We start from the raw sequence: 19,521 nt of genomic DNA on the forward strand, positions 1-19,521 counted from the left end.
CATAAACTGATGTAAATAAACATATTTCTGGTTAAGTGTTGCAAAAATTGACTCTTGTTATTCCTACATCAAAAATACAATTGCACAGTATACACTACAGAATTTGCTATAGCAAATATATCCCGGACAGGGCTTATTGTCCCAGACTAAAAGGCATGTTTGGGCTGTCCTAATTTAAAAACATCTTGCACTGACATATCTTAACATATATCGGTGCCATTGTTTTGTCTCAAGATGCACACCAGTATTGTTTTTTTTTATAAGATTTGTTTGTAAAACTACTTAAATGTCCTAAGATATATATATAGGCATAATCCTGGATTAATCTAAACCCTGTCCGGGAAACTTTTTGAACTATGCTACAGTATAGTAAATGTTAATGTATGTATGTGGGATAATACATTTCCTATTGTAGTAAATACAAAAGTATATTACAGTATATGGGTCAATGACGTGACATTAATTATTTTGTGTCCGTATGGTTCAATTACATGTTAAAAAGGTTAAAATTTCAAAATACATTTGCAGATTTCTTGCATACATTCTCTTTTTTGAGGACAAAGTCTAAAATTTCTGGGTTTATTTCATTTTGAAAGAATATTTGCAAATATGTCAATGTGGTGTAACCGTTCTGTGTCAATTGGTGTAACTAGTATTTTTTTATTAAAATATAAATATATTCATAAAAAATTTGGAATAAAATATAATCATCTAGTTTAGTGTAATATGATTTTACATCATTTGTCAAAGATTATTTAGAAAACAGCTGTTTTCAGCATATGTCAGACAAATATTACAAAAACACATATAGAAATTAACATTTAGAAATAACTAATAAAATTATATTTTAAAAAGATATTTTTGATGATTATGCTTACATGCCATCAAGGTGGATATAATATTTAATATTTCTAATTCTTTGGCACAATTGGCGGTTACACCATTTGAAATTTTCAGGTCCATTCAGTCTTAACTTTCATAAAAAAGGTGCAAATGTAATTTTTATTTCATAAAATGAACATAAATTAACAGTACATTGACATAAACCTGATGTATGCTTTTAAAACAAGTTTTTTTATTGAATTTCTCAGGCAATTGCAATAGTTCCTACAATATTAGTATTATAAAAATTGTGATAAAAAACCTACAATTTACAATAAACAACATGACAATGTCACTATTAACAAAGTCTAGTAGTAATTAATATGCTAACTACTATGTACAAAAATTTACTTCAGAAAATACTGAAGTATATTATTAGTATTTAACGAAGTTTAATATACTAGGCTACTGTACAATGTATGGTAGTCCTCAATATTAGCCTTACAGACATCAAAGTTTAAAACAATTGCAAAGTTCATGAAAGGGTGTTTGAGGAATCTTAAAACCACATTTCCAACATTTAAAGTCTTTCTATCATTGGTCTGTGGTGAAATGTTGAGTCTTTGTGAGTCTGTGGTCTCATGCTGGAGTCACAAGCTTCTCCTGTGCTGGCCTGGGCGTTTCTTATTTCAATCTCTCTGCGACTCATACGGGTCCATGTTCGGCTTCATCTCACAGAACCATGCAGAACCATCACCTAAAGGAACACCTGTATAAAGTTCTGGTGATAGGAGATCTGGGTGTGGGGAAAACCAGCATCATTAAACGTTACGTGCACCAGAACTTCTCCGCCAACTACAGAGCGACGATCGGCGTGGATTTCGCGCTTAAAGTCCTGAACCTCGAGCACGAGACCGTCCGACTGCAGCTATGGGACATCGCCGGTAAATCACTCTCTCTTTACTTTATTCATCATGTCTTAGGGTTATATTTAATAAATAACAATGCTGTTTAATACATGTTGACTATAAAATATACATTAAAATTATAAAATTCGAATAGAAATGAATTGGAATTATAAACATTTGTTTTATTAAAACGTATTAAAATTTAGATGAATGACTTGATGACTTAATATATATTTAAAACTTTAAAAAATAATATAAAATGATGATGTAAATATGATATATTTTTTGGCCTTACATAACTTAATATTGTCATATTAAATTATTGTATATGCAATTACGAAAATTAACCATGTTTTTTTTTTGTGGTAAAAGTAGTAACCATGTTTTTGGTGTATTGATTACTATTAACAAAACCATGGTTTTACTACAGTAACAATTGATTTTTATTTTAACTTTAGTAAAACCATGGTACATTTTCGTAAGAGAAACATGTCATTTCTTTTCGTTATATTTTATAGTCTCTAATAACTAACAAATTTCATTTATTATTTTTAATAACATCGTTATATTAAAATGTTAATATTAAATTATTTTGGGCGCATTCGTGTGTTTTAATTTAAAAAGTCTATATTTTTATAACTTCATTTTCAAGTTACGAAATAACTTTATAATATTGTAGGCTATAATATAATTGCATAAATTCCTCTGTATGTAAATAGGGCCTATGTGATAATCTAATAAACTGGGTTAGTCTTTTTGTTTCATAAAATCTCTCTGGAGGAATGTTGTTTGAGGGCGCGCTCTGCGCGGTCATGTGTTATGCGCGGTCATGTGTTAGTCGCTCATGTGAGGGAGATTTTCACTTACAAAAGAAAGAGAAAACAGAAACGTCATTGTAAATAAAAACACAGGAGAATCTCTGACAGGAGCAAAGCTTATAATACTCTGCAGTTCAACCGTAAAGTTTACAATATTGTTGGTTTATGACTTAAGTTTTTATATTTTTATGTTTAGCATTTAGCTAAATGCTTTTACCCAAAGTGACTTAAGTTACTATGCCTTCAAGCTATACATTATTTTATCAGTATGCATGTTTCCTGTGACTTGAACCCCCGACCTTTGTGCTGTGCTCTAATAAAATCAACTAAATTGAGCTACAGAAAACCTTGTCTTTAATCTCCCTTTCCTTTGAAATGCTATGTATGGCAACCATTTTATTACATTTGATATATGAACATGGGGTGGCACATAGCACTGTTGCCTCACAGCAAGAAGGTCCTCGGTTCAAGTGCTGGAGATAGGTCAGGTGGCCTTTCTGTGTGAAGTTTGCTTGTTGTCAGCGTGGGTTTACTCCGGTTTTTTCCCCAAGGCCAAAAACGTGCTAGTTAGATGATTTGTAGATCGTGAATGAATTAACCGGTTCTTGCCATGACTACAGCTGTAGATGCTGGGATGGAGTGAAGAATAAAGAAAGATATATAAACATCTAAATGCTTTACGTTGATGGGAAAGTGATGTTGCATTTCGCTCAGCAATAAGTATCTGACATTAATCTGAACTCGGAGCTCAGAGTTTAGGTTTAACCACAGGAGACTAAAGCTCACTGGAGTTTACAGTGGATTTGGTGAATGTTAGCCTCTGGAATGTGCTTTTGCTCATTAATGATATCCAGGCTTTAGCTCAGACCCTTTGGAAATAACTGCAAGAATCTCAAACTAAATCACGTGGATTAAAGAGAAGAAAAGGGTAAAAATTGTTTTGACTGAATATAAACATTTGCTTTGTGCATCTACAGTGATCATCAGGAAGTCACAATGAAATGTCTCCAGGAGAAATGTACATATGATATAATACAGTACACCATACCATACAGTGCAGTGTTTGCACAAAAAAAATCTCTCCCAAAGTTTTTTTTTGCAAATATTTGCAAACATATTTGACCAGTTTTCATGCTGGGAAAATGCTGGTATAAACCAACACAAAGTGCAATTTATATATTCAACCACAAGTGTTTTTTAAGCCACTTATCTTCTAAACCATCTTATTAGAAGTAAACATGGAGCTAATACAGCAGATATACCCATATAAGGAAAAAATATATTTTAAAATATATTTTGGAATATGTTTACAAAAATATTTTTCACAGATATATTTTTTGACAATTTTTTATATTTTGAAATATATTTTAAAATAGATCAATCTGAAAGCATTACAAAATATATTTAGCCCTCCATATATTTCAATCCAAAGAAATATATTCATGTCACATTGGAAGAAAAACTTTGTTTATCTTACAAACCTGTAAACATAACAAGTTTGAAAAGGTTAAAATTAAATCTATTTTAAACAAAATATTGCAGCATATATTTAAAATATATTTTTGCACCATTGAAATTGTTTGGTTTTTATAACTATGCAAAGACCACTTTAAATATGTATTGAATTGTATTATCCTGGAGGTATGTATTTATTTTCACTAATTATGTTTATGTGTATATAATTTTATTATTATTATTTCTTTTATTTTATATCTATATTTTTATTTATTTATTTTTATTTTTCAATTGTCTTTTTATTATTATTGTTTTTCATTATTGTATTGCATTTTGTTAGTTTAATTAATTTGGTGGGGAGGGTAATTTTGGGGAAAAGTTGTAACCTTGATTGTATAAAGTATTTTGTCAAATTTTGTAAAAATTCATAAATAGAAAAAAAATTATATATATATATATATATATATATATATATATATATATATATATATATATATATATATATATATATATATATATATATTTGCAAAGAATAAACTTTTTGCCATATGTAAAATTAGAAATGAATTTGCTTGTCATTTAAATACATTTTGAAATATATATTGATATATAAAGGATAAAATTAAATATATTTACAAATTCAAAAAGATATTTATTTGAGCATACTTTTAAAAAAATGTATTTAGCATATATTAAAAAATAAATAAATAAATAAATAAATAAATATATATATATATAGATAGATAGATAGATAGATAGATAGATAGATAGATAGATAGATAGATAGATAGATAGATAGATAGATAGACAAGAAATCCAGGCTTCACACTGCTTTTATCTTCAGTACATTTTATCACCTACAGTTCTGGTTTTTCTAAAAAAACAAAAAAAAAACATTTCTAGCTATCAATAAGGTACGAGAAGCTGTGCGGTATCGTTAAATAAGTTACACCTGAAGGGCGTTGTTGAGCACATCACAAAACTGAGTCAATGCAATCCTTTCAGCCATGATTTATTAACGATACAGCATACTCTATGTACTTTATTGCTTTTATAAACCCGTTTCAAATATTAAAGCAAAAAATATGTATCAACGCAACTTTCATTAAGTAAAATCACTAAAAGCCTTCCTTCCGCTGGATAAAATAGTCCCTGATGGACTGTGAACAGTAAGAATGTTTCACATCTGTTTACATTGCTAAGGGTGAAACACAGACTCATTGAGTGCAGCGGTCATAGCTGTGATTTATCATAAATAAAACACAGCTATTGACCAATCAGAATCAAGGACTGGAACTAACCATTTTGTAAAGAGATTTATAAAGTTTATCAATGTTGTATTAGATCATTATGTTGGTCTCTGCATCTCTCTCTGGTGTATTTCTCATAGAGCTTATTCTTACTCCAACCTTTCACAGGTCAGGAGCGTTTCGGGAACATGACACGAGTGTATTATCGAGAGGCTACAGGGGCCTTCATTGTTTTCGATGTCTCACGGCCATCGACGTTTGAGGCGGTGAAGAAATGGAAGGAAGATCTCGATGCTAAGCTGAGTTTAAACAACGGCAAACGAGTGGCTGCCGTTTTGCTCGCCAACAAGTGTGACGAGGGCAGAGACGTCCTGAACAACAATGGCATCAGCATGGAGCAGTTCTGCCAGGAGAATGGATTTGTAGGGTGGTTCGAAACTTCGGCTAAGGTACATACAGTAATGTGGATTATGTAAAGGTGACACATGAACTGGTTCAAAATTATTTGAGATTGAATACCATCATTAATGTAAACCAGGGGTACCCAAACTTGTTCCTGCAGGGCAGGTGTCCTGCAGAGTTTAGCTTCAACGTGCTTCAGCACACCTTCCTGGAAGTTTCTAGGATGCTTAGGAGGACATATATAACAGTAGCTGCTTCAGGTGTGTTTGATTAGGGTTGGAGCTAAACTCTGCAGAGACACCGGCCATCCAGGAGCAGGATTGGTGACCCCTGGTTTAAACCAACTGAATGTTAATAATTTGACTATAAAATAACAATAACATCAGAAAGAGATCAAAATGTAACAGTTTAAGCACAGCTTTTTAACTGGTAGAGAGATTCATATGAAGCAATAAGTCACCCTAAAATTAAAGTTAGCCCATTTTGGGGTTTCACCCAATTCAAAACTAGCATAAATATTTTAATTCACCTTGACATCTGCACAACATTGGGTATTGACGTCAAAATCCAACATTGGCCTGACTTCAAAATGCATCGTTGATCCGACGTCAGGGTCTAACGTTGATGTGACGTCAGGGTCCAACGTTGATCCGACGTCAGGGTCCAACGTTGATCCGACGTCAGGGTCCAACGTTGATCCGACGTCAGGGTCCAACGTTGATCTAACGTCAGGGTCCAACGTGGATCTAACGTCAGGGTCCAACATTGGCCTGACAATCAGACATTGATCTGACGGCAAGACCAACATTGGCCTGACGTCAAAATCCAACATTGATCCGACATCAAAATCCAATGTTGATTTGACGTCAGAATCCAATGTTGATCGGACATCAGAATCCAACATTCGCCTAACTTTAAAATCAGACATTGATCTGACGGCAAGACCAACGTTGGGCTGACGTCAAAATCCAATGTTGATCCGACCTCAAAAGTTTGATCCAACGTCAAAATCCAACGTTGATCCCATCTCAGGATCCAACTTTGATCCGACATAAAAATCCAAAATTGGCCTGACGTCAAAATCAGACACTGATCTGACGTCAAGAGCCAACTTTGGCCTGACGTCAAGAGCCAATGTTGGCCTGACGTACAATTTCCAATGTTGATTCGACCTCAAAATCCAATGTTGATCCGACCTCAAAATCCAATGTTGATCCGACGGCAAAATCCAACATTGGCCTGACTTTAAAATCAGACATTGATCTGACGTCAAGATCCAACGTTGATCCCACGTCAGGATCCAACTTTGATCCGACATCAAAATCCAACATTGGCCTGACATCAAATCCAATGTTGATCTGACCTCCAAATCCAATGTTGATCCGACGTCAAAATCCAACGTTGATCCCATGTCAGCATCCAACTTTGACCGACATCAAAATCAGACACTGATCTGACGTCAAGACCCAACTTTGGCCTGACGTCAAGACCCAACTTTGGCCTGACGTCAAGACCCAACTTCGGCCTGACGTCAAGACCCAACTTCGGCCTGACGTCAAGACCCAACTTCGGCCTGACGTCAAGACCCAACTTCGGCCTGACGTCAAGACCCAACTTCGGCCTGACGTCAAAATCCAATGTTGATCCGACCTCAAAATCCAATGTTGATCCGACCTCAAAATCCAATGTTGATCCGACGGCAAAATCCAACACTGGCCTAACTTTTAAATCAGACATTGATCTGACATCAAAATCCAACATGTGCCTGACGTCAAAATCAGACACTGATCTGACATCAAGACCCAACTTTGGCCTGACGTCAAGACCCAACTGGCCTGACATCAAAATCCAATATTGATCTGAAATTCTCCTGTAAAAATCACAATTGTATTCTGAGGGTAAAATCTGCCTTTTTTGCAGGGTTTATCTGGTAAAATTTGCATTCCTGGGGCTAAAAATTATATTTTTGGGGTTGCTTCAACCTGCAAACTTGAAAAACAGCCCATGGCAACAGTATTAAAGTAGCCCAATTCCGCAGGAAAACCATGGACTTGGCAACCCTGGGTGAACTGTTTCTTTGAATGTGTGTGTTAAATTTCATTAGCTCACAAAGCTCAGAAAAGATACATCTGAAGGACAAGAAATGTTGTCATATAACACACACACATACACATACACAGACACACACAGTGCTTGTTCTCTTTTGTGTGTTGTTGTGTTAGTTTGGCCTTGACAGCATAACTGACCTTATTGGCTTTTTCATAGACTATTACTTGTGAATTTTTGTGTTGTAAATGTGTGTATAGATGTGTGATGATTATTAGAGCTCACAGAGCAGAAGAAAAGCAGGAAATTGTTCAAACACTTTCTGCTGAATCACAGTTCTTTGCCAAGGTCATGAATATTCAGGGGCTCATTAATTCAGTCACAGCTAGAAGAAACAAGGTGTGTGAACACTGACAGTCATGTTTCTCTCTCTCTCTCTCTCTAGGAGAATATTAATATAGACGAAGCGGCACACTGTCTGGTGGAGCACATAATAGCTAATGAGAAAGATGTGCTACACTCGGAGGTTTCAGACACCATCTCACCGCAGCAGGAGTCCAGCCACAGAGGAACCTGCTCGGCGTGCTTCACATCCTAAGGGAGACACACAAACACACACATGTCCAACCACTGTGGGCCAGCATCCCAAAACACATTTCTTGGTTTCATCTCAAATCTCTTCTCTCATTGTCTCGTTCCATTTTGTCTCGTCTCTTCGTTTTCTGTTATCTTATCCGGTCTCATTTTATTATCTTGTTTCTACTTATCTCATTTTATCTTGTTTCCTCTTTTCTCATCCTATTCTCGTCTATCTTCTTCGTCTTACGCTGAAGACCCTGCCACCCCTTCGTTTCCATGGTAACAAACTTATGGAATACTCTGCAGAACAGAAAATATTTTAAGAGGAAAAAGAAAGTTGTGGGAATTCTGTAAGCCACTTTCTCTGTAACTCATATATGAGGATCTCTTAAGTGTTCTTGCCATATTATTAAAATGCAAAAAAACCTTGGATTTTGGTGTTCCTACTGTTATTCATGTTCTCTGCTCTTTATTTTTATGTAGAAAGTATGCACATTATGCAAAAAGAAGTTGTGTGGATCGAACCTCAATATTTTCCACAAAACATGCCAAAAGTCCTGCTGTTCATGAATGATAAATGTATGTATTTCATAACGTTGATTTGGTGCCGTTGGATGTTTTCCACATATTTCAGATTTCACTTTGTTTTGGATTGTTTTTTTTTAATACTTCAATACTATGAACTGGTAACATTTTTATTTATCGTGTGTCTGTAAGACAGCTGGTGAAATATTTTCATAAGCTCATAAGATCTTGTAAATACCCCTGTATTTACCCAAACAGTAGAATGACTCTGAGATAATAAACACAATCTAATAAAGTCTGTGCCTTTTGTTTCATACACTATTTAAAAAAGAAAAAGCAAGAGGTCTGGTTTGAGTTTATTGTATAACATGATTGTTTCGTTTCTTTTGTAATTTTGGTTGTTTAGGAGCACTTCTCGAAAAATAAAATAAAATAATGGTTGAATATTACCAAAGTTTATAAAAGCAAAGTTCAAGTCTTAGGAGAATGCAACTATATTCTGCTTAGATTTTATATGCACAATCTGATATATGTAACCGTGGACCACAAAACCAGTCGTAAGTAGTACAGGTACATTTATAGCCATTGCCAACAATACATTGTATGGGTCAAAATTATCACTTTTCTATGCCAAAAATTTTAAGGTTTTTAAGTAAAGATCATGTTCCATGAATATATTTTGCACTGTAAAAAATTCCGTAGAAATTTGCAGCTCGGTTGCCGGTAATTTACCGTAGATTTAAATTTATGTTATTACTGGCAACATTTTGATCAAAGTTAAATGAACATTAAACATTTACAAGTCTTTGTCTTTACAGAATAAAACTAGAAAAACAGCATCAAGCAAAACGTTCTGGGAAACAAAATCTGAAGCAAAAAACAGAAAAAGTTTGATGATGATTTCTGGTTCCCAGAATGCTTTGCATGAGGCTGTTATTTTATAGTTTTATTCTGTAAAGATAAAGACTTGTTAATATTTAAAATTTATTCAACTTTGAACAAACTCTTGCCAGTAAATAACATAAATTTAAATCTACGGTAATTTACCGGCAACCCAGCTGCAATAAAAATTTTAATTTCTACAGATTTTTTTACAGTGTGTACATTTCTTACCGTAATTTTATTTATCATTAGTAATATGTGTTGCTATAGGACTTCATTTGGACAACTTTAAAAGTGATTTTCTCAATTAGATATTTGTACAATCACATTTCAGATGTATCTTGGCCAAATATTGTAAATACATCAACGGAAGGCTTTTTATTCAGCTTTCAGATGATGTATAAATCTCAATTAAAAAATTTATAAAATGTAAGCAAATTTGTGCTTAAAACAAGCAAAAACTAAATCTGCCAATTGAATAAGAAATATTGTCTTGAATTAAGTGTTTATGAAAAGAAAATTTCTTAATCCATTGGCAGATTTTTTTTACTTGTTTTAAGAACTAATTTATGGAGCCCCTAAGGAGACATGGAGCAAAATTAAATACCGCACGTGATAGTTTCACGTGACCACGTGAAAACTAAACTTTAAAAAAAATTCTTCACATGAAGGTTTCACATGAGCACATGAAACTAAACTTTAGATTTTTTTTACTCCAATGTCACCTTAGGGGCTCGATACTAATTTACTTAAAGTTTATTTTTTTGTCTAAAAACTAGACTTATTTTCTCAGGTCATTTTGCTCATCAAGAAAATACATCTTACTTAAAAAAATTATTTGGTATTTTTGTCTTGTTTTCAATAAAAACATCTAAAAATTCTTAAATTAAGATGCATTTTCTTGATGAGTAAAACGACCCAAGAAAATAAGTCTAGTTTTAGACCAAAAATATCAAATTTAAGTGATTTTGTGCATAAAACAAGCAAAAAAAAATCAACAATGGGTTAAGCAAATCTTTAACATTTTTCTCAAACACAAAATTCAAGAAAAAATCATGAAAAATTTGCTTACCCCATTGATGATTTTTTTTTGCTTGTTTTATGCACAAAATCACTTAAATTTGATATTTTTGGTCTAAAAACGAGTTTTGTTCTCTGGGTCATTTTGCTCATCAAGAAAAAGCATCTTAATTTAAGAATTTTTTGATATTTTTACTGAAAACAAGACAAAAATACTAAGATTTTTTTTTCTTGAAAATAATTTTTTGCAGTGTACAGGCTGTGAATTACCTGACATGAAAACTTAAAAATAAAAAGTATGAATTGCAATTCTTCTGTTTATGTTTGAGTCAGTTTTATTGGGATAATCTGCTATTAAAACCAATCTTGGCGTATGTGATCACTTGAGATGACAGAGTTGCCTCACAGCTCCTAATAAAATACATTTGTTCCCAGATATTCCAGGTTAATTTAACTCTGACCCGACACACAGGTTGGAGGATTCATTTCATATGAGAACCAGAGCATGACGGTCAATGAATAAAACATCCCCATTAACTTGCTCGCTCTCTCTTTTATGGTGAGTTAATATGATACACATTCATGTGCTAGTCCTGTGATAAGAGCATTTCACGCCGTCAGATTATGATCACAGAATTCATTGTTGTTCAGTTTCTCACTTCATTGTCCAAAGCTTATTATATGGTCCACACTAAACTTTTGTGAAGAGCTTGTCTGAAGCTTTAAGTTGGCGGTGCCTGCTGCCGCCATCTTGACCGCGCTTCACTGAGCATCACTCGCAGATAACCGAAAATGGGTAAAGAGCCGGGACGTGGGTGAAGCTGAGGTGGCTGGTTGCTGAAACCACACCTGACTAGCTCAATTCAAACGTTACTCAAGTGGTCACTCCCTTAATTATGCAGAACTTTAAGGCTTAATATAATTTAAATGGATGACTGACAAAAAAAATTCACCCTGCTTTCTTTTATGCCACAAATCATCAGTGGCGGGTATAGCAAATTGGGGGCCCAAAGTGAAGGTATGTATGAGGGCCCCCCTATCCGATCTATAAAAGAGAACAACATTTTTTTTACTCCAAAATAAAGACAGAAAGCAGAGAACACACAAAGTGTAGCACTGCACAAACCAATAGAGAATAAATCAATGGGGAAAAATCAGCCATGAACAGTAAATGTGGGAGAAAAAAATTTAATCTGATGTTGCACAAAAACTAGCAATGCAACAAAACTTTTTATATTGAAAATAAGTAATTGTATGTGCGTTTCCCCAAATCAGTTTTGAGTTTTTGAAAAAATAATTAGCAATTTAAGAGTAAAAACTTTAGACTGAGGATGATTAACAGATTTATGCAAAAAAATTTTAAACCAAATATTTATCTGATTTTTACTGCAGTTTAATTTAGTGGATGTTTTCTTTACGAACATAACGAAAGGGTAGTAAATTTGCCCACAGTGTATTGTTGAGTTTTTGAACAAAATTCAAAGCATTTTCCCAAAATATGTGTCAAAATAAGATTTGTCACCAAAAATCATTCCATTTACTGAAACACAGAGAAAGTTGTGGCCAAATCAAGACTCAACAGCACCCCATAGTGGATGAAAACATCCCAAACATAACATAAGGGTTAAATAATTTTTTTCTGTTATTTATTTCACCACAAAATAATTTTAACAGTGTAGCGCCAAGGCTATTACTAGCAGAACCAGTGCTTTAAGTGGGCCGGAACGCGCCGGTACTCAGTACCGCCACTTCTAAAAATAGCTCTTGAGCGTACCACCACCTCTCCCTGAGCCCAGAACGTGCTTTTAGCGTACCGGAACGCTCATTTGCACATCTGTTTAAATCAGAGGTTTTAATCCTTTGGCTGCGCTGCCGCTTTTCAGAGCGCTCTTCACAATGTACACTTCCTAATTCATCCCACCGAGAGCAGAGACTACATTACCCATACACCCTTGAGTTTACAAGTTAAAAGCGCATGCGTCGCCTTTGCTGTCAGTCAGCCTCAACGTGGTGTGGAGAGGTGTGACTCACCATACCGTCAAGTATCCCGTTTTGGCCGGGAAAGTCCCGTATTTTACCCTTCTTTCCCGCCGTCCTCCCGTATTAGTATTTTCCCTTAAATCTCCCGTATTTTATCCTCCGTAATTTCGCAGGTAAAGGTTGTGATCTATAAAAAGATCCTAAAGATCGCTAAAGATCCACTGATTCTGCTAATCCACTTCGTGTTTTCCCGCCCGCTCCGCAGCATCTCTGTGTGCACTCTCTGCCTGGACGACAGTTTCTGAAGTTCGTTGCATTAACAGGTAGATTTATTACATTATATCAGCTGTTAAACCGCAGAATTACTCATTTGGAAGTTTGTTTATGTATTTGTAAAATGTAAAAGGGGTAACAACTTAGCAAGCAAACAACAACAAAATATCCACATTCTTACTATTATCGCTTGTCTAATGGATTTAATGTTCCCGATCAGATCTAAGTTAATATAAACACTAAATTTGCTGTTGTTGGCACACTTTGTAGGCAAAAAATACAAAAAACACAAATGCCTTCACAAAATAAAGACAGAGAACGGAAAGGGAGGCTGCTTCTAAAGGCAGTTCAACATTGCAAACATGGATTCAAAGATCCATTAAGCCAGCAGGTAAATCATATTGAATATTTTTTTGTCACACTTTAATTCTTGTTATTATATTTCCCATTATAATCACTTGTCTAAGTTGATGCTAGTAATATAACACATCATATTTATAATACTTTATTAAAACCATACTAATAGCACCACCCCCCTTAGTGCCCTTTTTGTTTTGGGACACTGCCCAACGAAATTTCAATGAATTTGAACGACGCGCACAGTATTTTACCACCCGCAAAATGGAAAACAATGGGAAAAAAATAAAGTGACGACTTTCTAGTTTTAAATTGCCAGTATTTTGTTATTCTTGAACCCATAGACATGGTCTTGGTGTCATTTTAAAGTTTTAGCTTTTAAGCTCTTTCTATCTGAACAACTAGTTTTAGCATTTGACCATGCTGAAAATTTTACTCATATATCTACCTTTTGCACATTTTATGTATGTTCAATAGCTATTTCTAGCTCAAGCAAATCCACAAACTTATATTAGGATTTATTATTTTTTACAAGGTCGTCTGTTGACTGCTGAATATAAAACCCCTTCAATATAGAAGTCCAGTCAGCAAAAAAAAAAAAAAACAGAAAAATAGAGTACCGGCACTTCTTTTGGGCCACTTAAAGCACTGAGCAGAACTAGGCGGTTGACTCACCAAAGTCCCATTTTCGCATTTATATTTGTCTTTATTCTTCCCAGTCTTCCTGTTACTCTGAGTTTATCTTTCACGCAGACTAGTCCATTTCTTTGTGAAAGTGTGTATGTGTGTAGTGACAGAAAAACATGAACTGGACATTTTAACTACTATTTCAAAGTTTCACCTTATTTCTTAAGAATATTAATACAATTTACAATGCTTTTGAAGTGTTCATGATGATAAGGGTTGTATTTATTTATTTATTAGGTTGGTTGGGGGCCCCCTAATATGACCGCTGGTAGGGGGCCCCAAGCAGCCGCCTACCTATGCCTCTATGTTAAGACTGCCTCTGCAAATCATTAGCCTTTGTAAAGATCATCTTCCATGAAGATATTTTGAACATTTCCTACAGTAAATATTTCAAAAGTGTATTTATCATTAGTAATATGTGTTGCTAATGACTTCATTTGAACAACTTTAAAGGTACAATTTGTACATTTTAGGAGGATCTACTGACCGAAATGCTATATAATATACATAACTACGTTTTCGGTGGTGTTACATAAATAACCAATTTTTATTTTAGCCATTTTTATCTACATACACCACGGGTCCACTTACATAGGAGTCAACATGTTTCTACAGTAGCCCTAAATGGACAAACTGCTCTATATAAAGAGATTGTTTCATCACTATGTTGTCTTAGACGACGACATGTTCCTGTGGCGTCTACGGTAGATTCTCTGTGCCTCGAAAGGGAGGGGTGAGCGGTGGACTAAGCTGTTGGTTTCAATTCGCAATCTTACTGATAGACGCCGCTAAAATCTACACCCTGCACCTTTAAAGGTGATGTTCTCAATATTGGGATTTTACTCTGCCAAATATTGTCCTATTCTAACAAACCATACATCAATGGAAAGCTTATTTATTCAGCTTTCAGTAGATGTATAAATCTCAATTTCAAAAAATTGATCCATATGACTAGTTTTGTGGTTCCTGGTCACATATAATATGTGAACTATATGAATTAGCTTAGGTTTCAATGAGTGTCTCCCATGATCTCTTTCTCTTTTACCCTATATCTTGTTCAATACCAGTCTGTCCTTAATAAGACTCAAAATTGAAAAGAATAGTTTCATTTACATTCCCAATTATACAAAAATGTTCAATCCATTGCTCTTTGTAATGCCCTTTCCTTATCAAACCTCTCTGGGATGTTTGAAATGTAGTGAACTGAAGTGTGGGTATACGGTAACATCACCTCATACCTGATGTGCTGTCACAGGCTGTCACATCCCACAGGAGAATAAAGTCTTTCTGTCACGGTGGAACGGTCTTCTTATTTTTATCTTTTAAAGGTTTTGCCCTCTTTTTTAAATACTTTCCTTGTGTCCTTCCTCCTCTTCTTTTCTGCAATTAGCTGAAAGTTTTGAGCTTTCGAAAAATCCCAGAGGTCCTGAAACATCAAGAACATTCAGACGAATGGATTAACATACTGTTATTTGTTTTAACATCGTATTATTCATATATGTCTTAACTCTTGCAATGAAATCAAATTACTCAAAAATCAGTGTCGTGTGCACACGATACGCCCTGCAAAAATAGTACAAGTAGTTTGATAATGAAAGTAATCTTACTTCCAGATCAGTAACAGGCATTTTACAGTACATTACTTTTGATTAAATAGTTGAAATGCATAAAATGAGGGTATAATAAAGCTAATACAGAGAGAAGAGAAAACTTTGAAGTGTGTTACTGTGCGAATGAAGCTGATCTGTAAATTTTCATCCATTTGCTGAATTAAAAGAGCGGCTGATGCTGAAAAATTGCATTTTGAATCGAAATTGACATTGCTTGACATTTAATTAAAATAAAACTTACCCGTGTGCGCATACAAAGAGAAAGTGCCAGTCAACTGAAAATGATAATGTAACTGCTGTAAATAATATTTTCATTTTAGGCATTATTGTGATGCATCTAACAATAATCAAGTCCCAAAAACGCACAGTATTCGACACATAAAGTACATAAACATAGTAATTGTGGTGGACGCAGTACTGTATGTGATATTGTGCGGCAGACATCTGCAGTCTGTGGATGATCACTCATCTGGAGTTCAAACATCTCTGACACCTCCAGTAATGAGAAAAACCTGTGTCTGTATGTGACATCCGTGAGTAATGACACACATGTAAAGGACATCAGAAAATATGAAAGACCACCTGCAGGAACAGACAGAGATGAGCAGGAGTCAAATTAATCTCAGATTATATCCAAACCACTACTGACAGGCAGATAATACATCCACGAGCAACCAAATGTCAGATATGTGTGTGTGTGTGATTCAGATCAATATATGGACTCAGCGAGGTATCAAAGATTTTACAGCACACCCATAAATGTTACTGCTGAAACCTGACATGACTGAATAAGATATATACACTTTTTATATCCTCTGAATATTGCCTACTGCACAATATAATACAGTATATACCTCATGCTGCATACTAGAAAAATTGCATTTAACATAATAGTAACAGAATGCATTATGCAACCATAAACATTTCAAACAAATAATATAATAACATATCGTCACATTACCTTATCATAAAGGTCTACACTATGTGATTAAGGATAAATTGTGCACACATTATCAGTGCATGCATGCTATTTAAAAAAAAGGAAACATCTGAGGTTATATTTTCTGTAATAAAATTAAAATAGCATCTCTCTCATATATGTATGCTGTGTCAAGAGCTAAACATCTATATAGCTATAAAATTTGACTATGATTTTACAATTCAATTCCTTAAATTAATGAATTACCGGTATCATGATTGAAAGAGTTTGAGAATTTCATCTTTGCACCCCTCTCTGAGTCTTGGTGAGGTCGGGTGGGGTGATGCTGGGGGCGATTGCCATGGAAACTCCATCTTCCTTAGTAGGATAAAGATTCAGAAGTTAATCAGAATCTCTCTCTCTCTCTTTTTTTGCACAAGTTGCATAAAAATATAGATTTTTTTAATTGTATATACTGTAATCTTACAGCATTCAGTAATAACAGGACTATCTATAACAACTGATGGATTAAACGCTGCTCAACACTTTAATGACCAGACAATAACTGCAACAGTAATGGATGGATGGATGGATTATAGATAGAATAGATAGTTAGAAAGACATACAGACAAATTACATTCGTTACATGTACAGTGAGAAAGAAAAGTATGTTAAACTATGAATTTCCAAAAGGTTCACATACTTTTGCTTGATTCTGTATAAAATGCTTTCGCCAGCACTCAATGCGCTTTACATATAAAATGGGAATTCTTCTCAACCACCACCAATGTGATGATGCGATGGCAGCCATATTGCGCCAGAACGCCCACCACTCATCAGCTTATTAGAGGAGAGGAGACCGAGTGATATAGCTAATTGGTTTATGAGGGTATGATAAGTAGGCCAATGGGCAAATTTGGCAACGACGCCAGGGCACACCCCTGCTCTTTTTCGAAAGACATCCTGGGATTTTTAACGACCACTGAGAGTCAGGACCTCAGTTTAACATCTCATTCGAAGGACAGTGCTTTTTGACAGTATAGTGTCCCCATCACTATACTGGAGTGTTAGGACCCACACAGACCACAGGGTGAGCACATCAATTGGTCTCAATAACACCTCTACCAACAGCAACCTAGATTTCCTAGGAGGTCTCCCATCCAAGTACTGACAGCCTCAACCCTACTTAGCTTCAGTGGGCAACCAGTCTTGGGCTACAGGGTGATATGGCTGCTGACAGATAGACAGACAGACAAACAGACAAAGCGATACATATATTGATAGATAGACAGATCCAAAGATGGATAGATGGATAGAAAGATAGAAAAATCTAAATATGGACAGATTGATAGATGGATAGACAGATCTAAAGATGGACAGATGGATGGACAGATCGAAAGATGGACAGACGGATAGACAGATCGAAAGATGGACAGATGGATAGACAGTAGCGTAACGAGCCAACCCCGGGCCCCTAAGCAGGATTATCAAGGCGGGCCCTTTACGACACCACATGATGACGCAATGTCCACAAGCAGGCTACAATGAATGGGACAGGACAAGATCATAGAGACATGAGATGACTGACAAAATCAGAAATAGCCTACGCGCACCACAACAAAAACATAACATCGGTGACAGCGCACCATAACATATGAAACAACACTGCTGGTGACAGCACACTATAACATTTTGTTACTCACTGCTATGACTACACACACACATACACCTAGGTCTAAATACATAAAAAAGATGCTCACTTACATTCAGGGGTTAAATTGGGATTTATTATGTGGGGGGGGCTCTGCGGGGAGGGGTACTTCGATGGGTAACATGTTTAATACTGATGACAGCAAAGCCACTGGTGGGTTTCATTCTGGACCTATGATAGGATTTGATAAGTTTCAGCTTTAAAGCTGTGCCAGAGGTTGACCCCAAACCATCTGAATTTTAAATGATGCAAATCTATGAGTTTGACACATTTGTTCCACATGCCATTATGCACAATTGATCACATTTTAAAGGAAGTTAAAAGAATTAACCTCCTTGAATAATTCTAGGCATAAGATACCCAAAAAGACTCTTACATGTCTAATAAATTAGCCATAGAGATCCCCTATGCTGGTCAGCAGCTAAAACAATCATATAGGTTTGATTTGTGTAATCAAAATACATTATTTTATTAAACTATGTCTATACCATGAGTTATATCCAGTGTTATCCAGTTAACATACTGCAATTACAGTTTTTCTCCATTGGTTTGGCTCATTTCTTGAAACAGAAATGACATTCTCAAAACAACATGGACAACCCTCCAAACCACTTGGCAATTGTTCACAACAGAATTGAATTTCTCATTCATTTCATCAAATTGCAAATATCTAAGTACATGTCTCAATAGCTCAGTACATCTTTGCAACTGATTAAGTACAGGTAGCCTACATTTAGCACAATTTCCAAGTGAATAGATCTTGTTGATCTAAACTGATTGGTTGATTCTCAGTCTAATGGTTGTTCACTCCAAAATGTGTCAGCGTCATTTCATTGTATAAGTCATCACATGCACAATAGTCTGTTCAATTGGCAAAATTAGTCAATAACATAATACCATGAATAACATATATGAATGCTTTGAACATTTGATAAATTTATTACAGCAATTGACAGTCAGGTAAAACTAAAACTTGACTAACAAAGTAGGAGTTTACGCTTTTGTAGAGAATAATGGCATTGGAAGGAAACGAGGCCCCTCACATCCTCGTGTTTGTGGATGAAGCTGGCTTCAACCTGGCCATAAAATGATTGCCCACCGGGCCACGGTGGATGTCTGAGGCCAGTGAGGGGGCAATATTACTATGTTTGATGCCATATCTGAGAATGGTGTGGCCACTCACATCCCCAGTCTTGGCCCATACTATTCACAGATAATCCTCATCTTCTTGGACCGCCTTCATTTTGATTTGATCCCTCAAAATGAGAAAGGTCTCG

The 19,521-nt window shown here is 35.2% G+C and overlaps 1 protein-coding gene across 1 annotated transcript; it reads left to right on the forward strand.

Annotated features, from left to right (window-relative positions):
* Positions 1–1,404: 1,404 nt before the first annotated feature.
* On the forward strand, positions 1,405–9,083 carry rab38a (RAB38a, member RAS oncogene family). The gene is made up of 3 exons (XM_065280007.2): positions 1,405–1,766; positions 5,422–5,702; positions 8,147–9,083. Exons 1-3 carry the CDS (start codon positions 1,565–1,567, stop codon positions 8,297–8,299), a joined length of 636 nt encoding a protein of 211 aa, XP_065136079.1. The 5' UTR covers positions 1,405–1,564; the 3' UTR covers positions 8,300–9,083.
* The last annotated feature ends 10,438 nt before the right edge of the window (positions 9,084–19,521 follow it).

Source organism: Paramisgurnus dabryanus, chromosome 8, assembly GCF_030506205.2.
Source record: "Paramisgurnus dabryanus chromosome 8, PD_genome_1.1, whole genome shotgun sequence".
NCBI classification, from domain to species: domain Eukaryota; kingdom Metazoa; phylum Chordata; class Actinopteri; order Cypriniformes; family Cobitidae; genus Paramisgurnus; species Paramisgurnus dabryanus.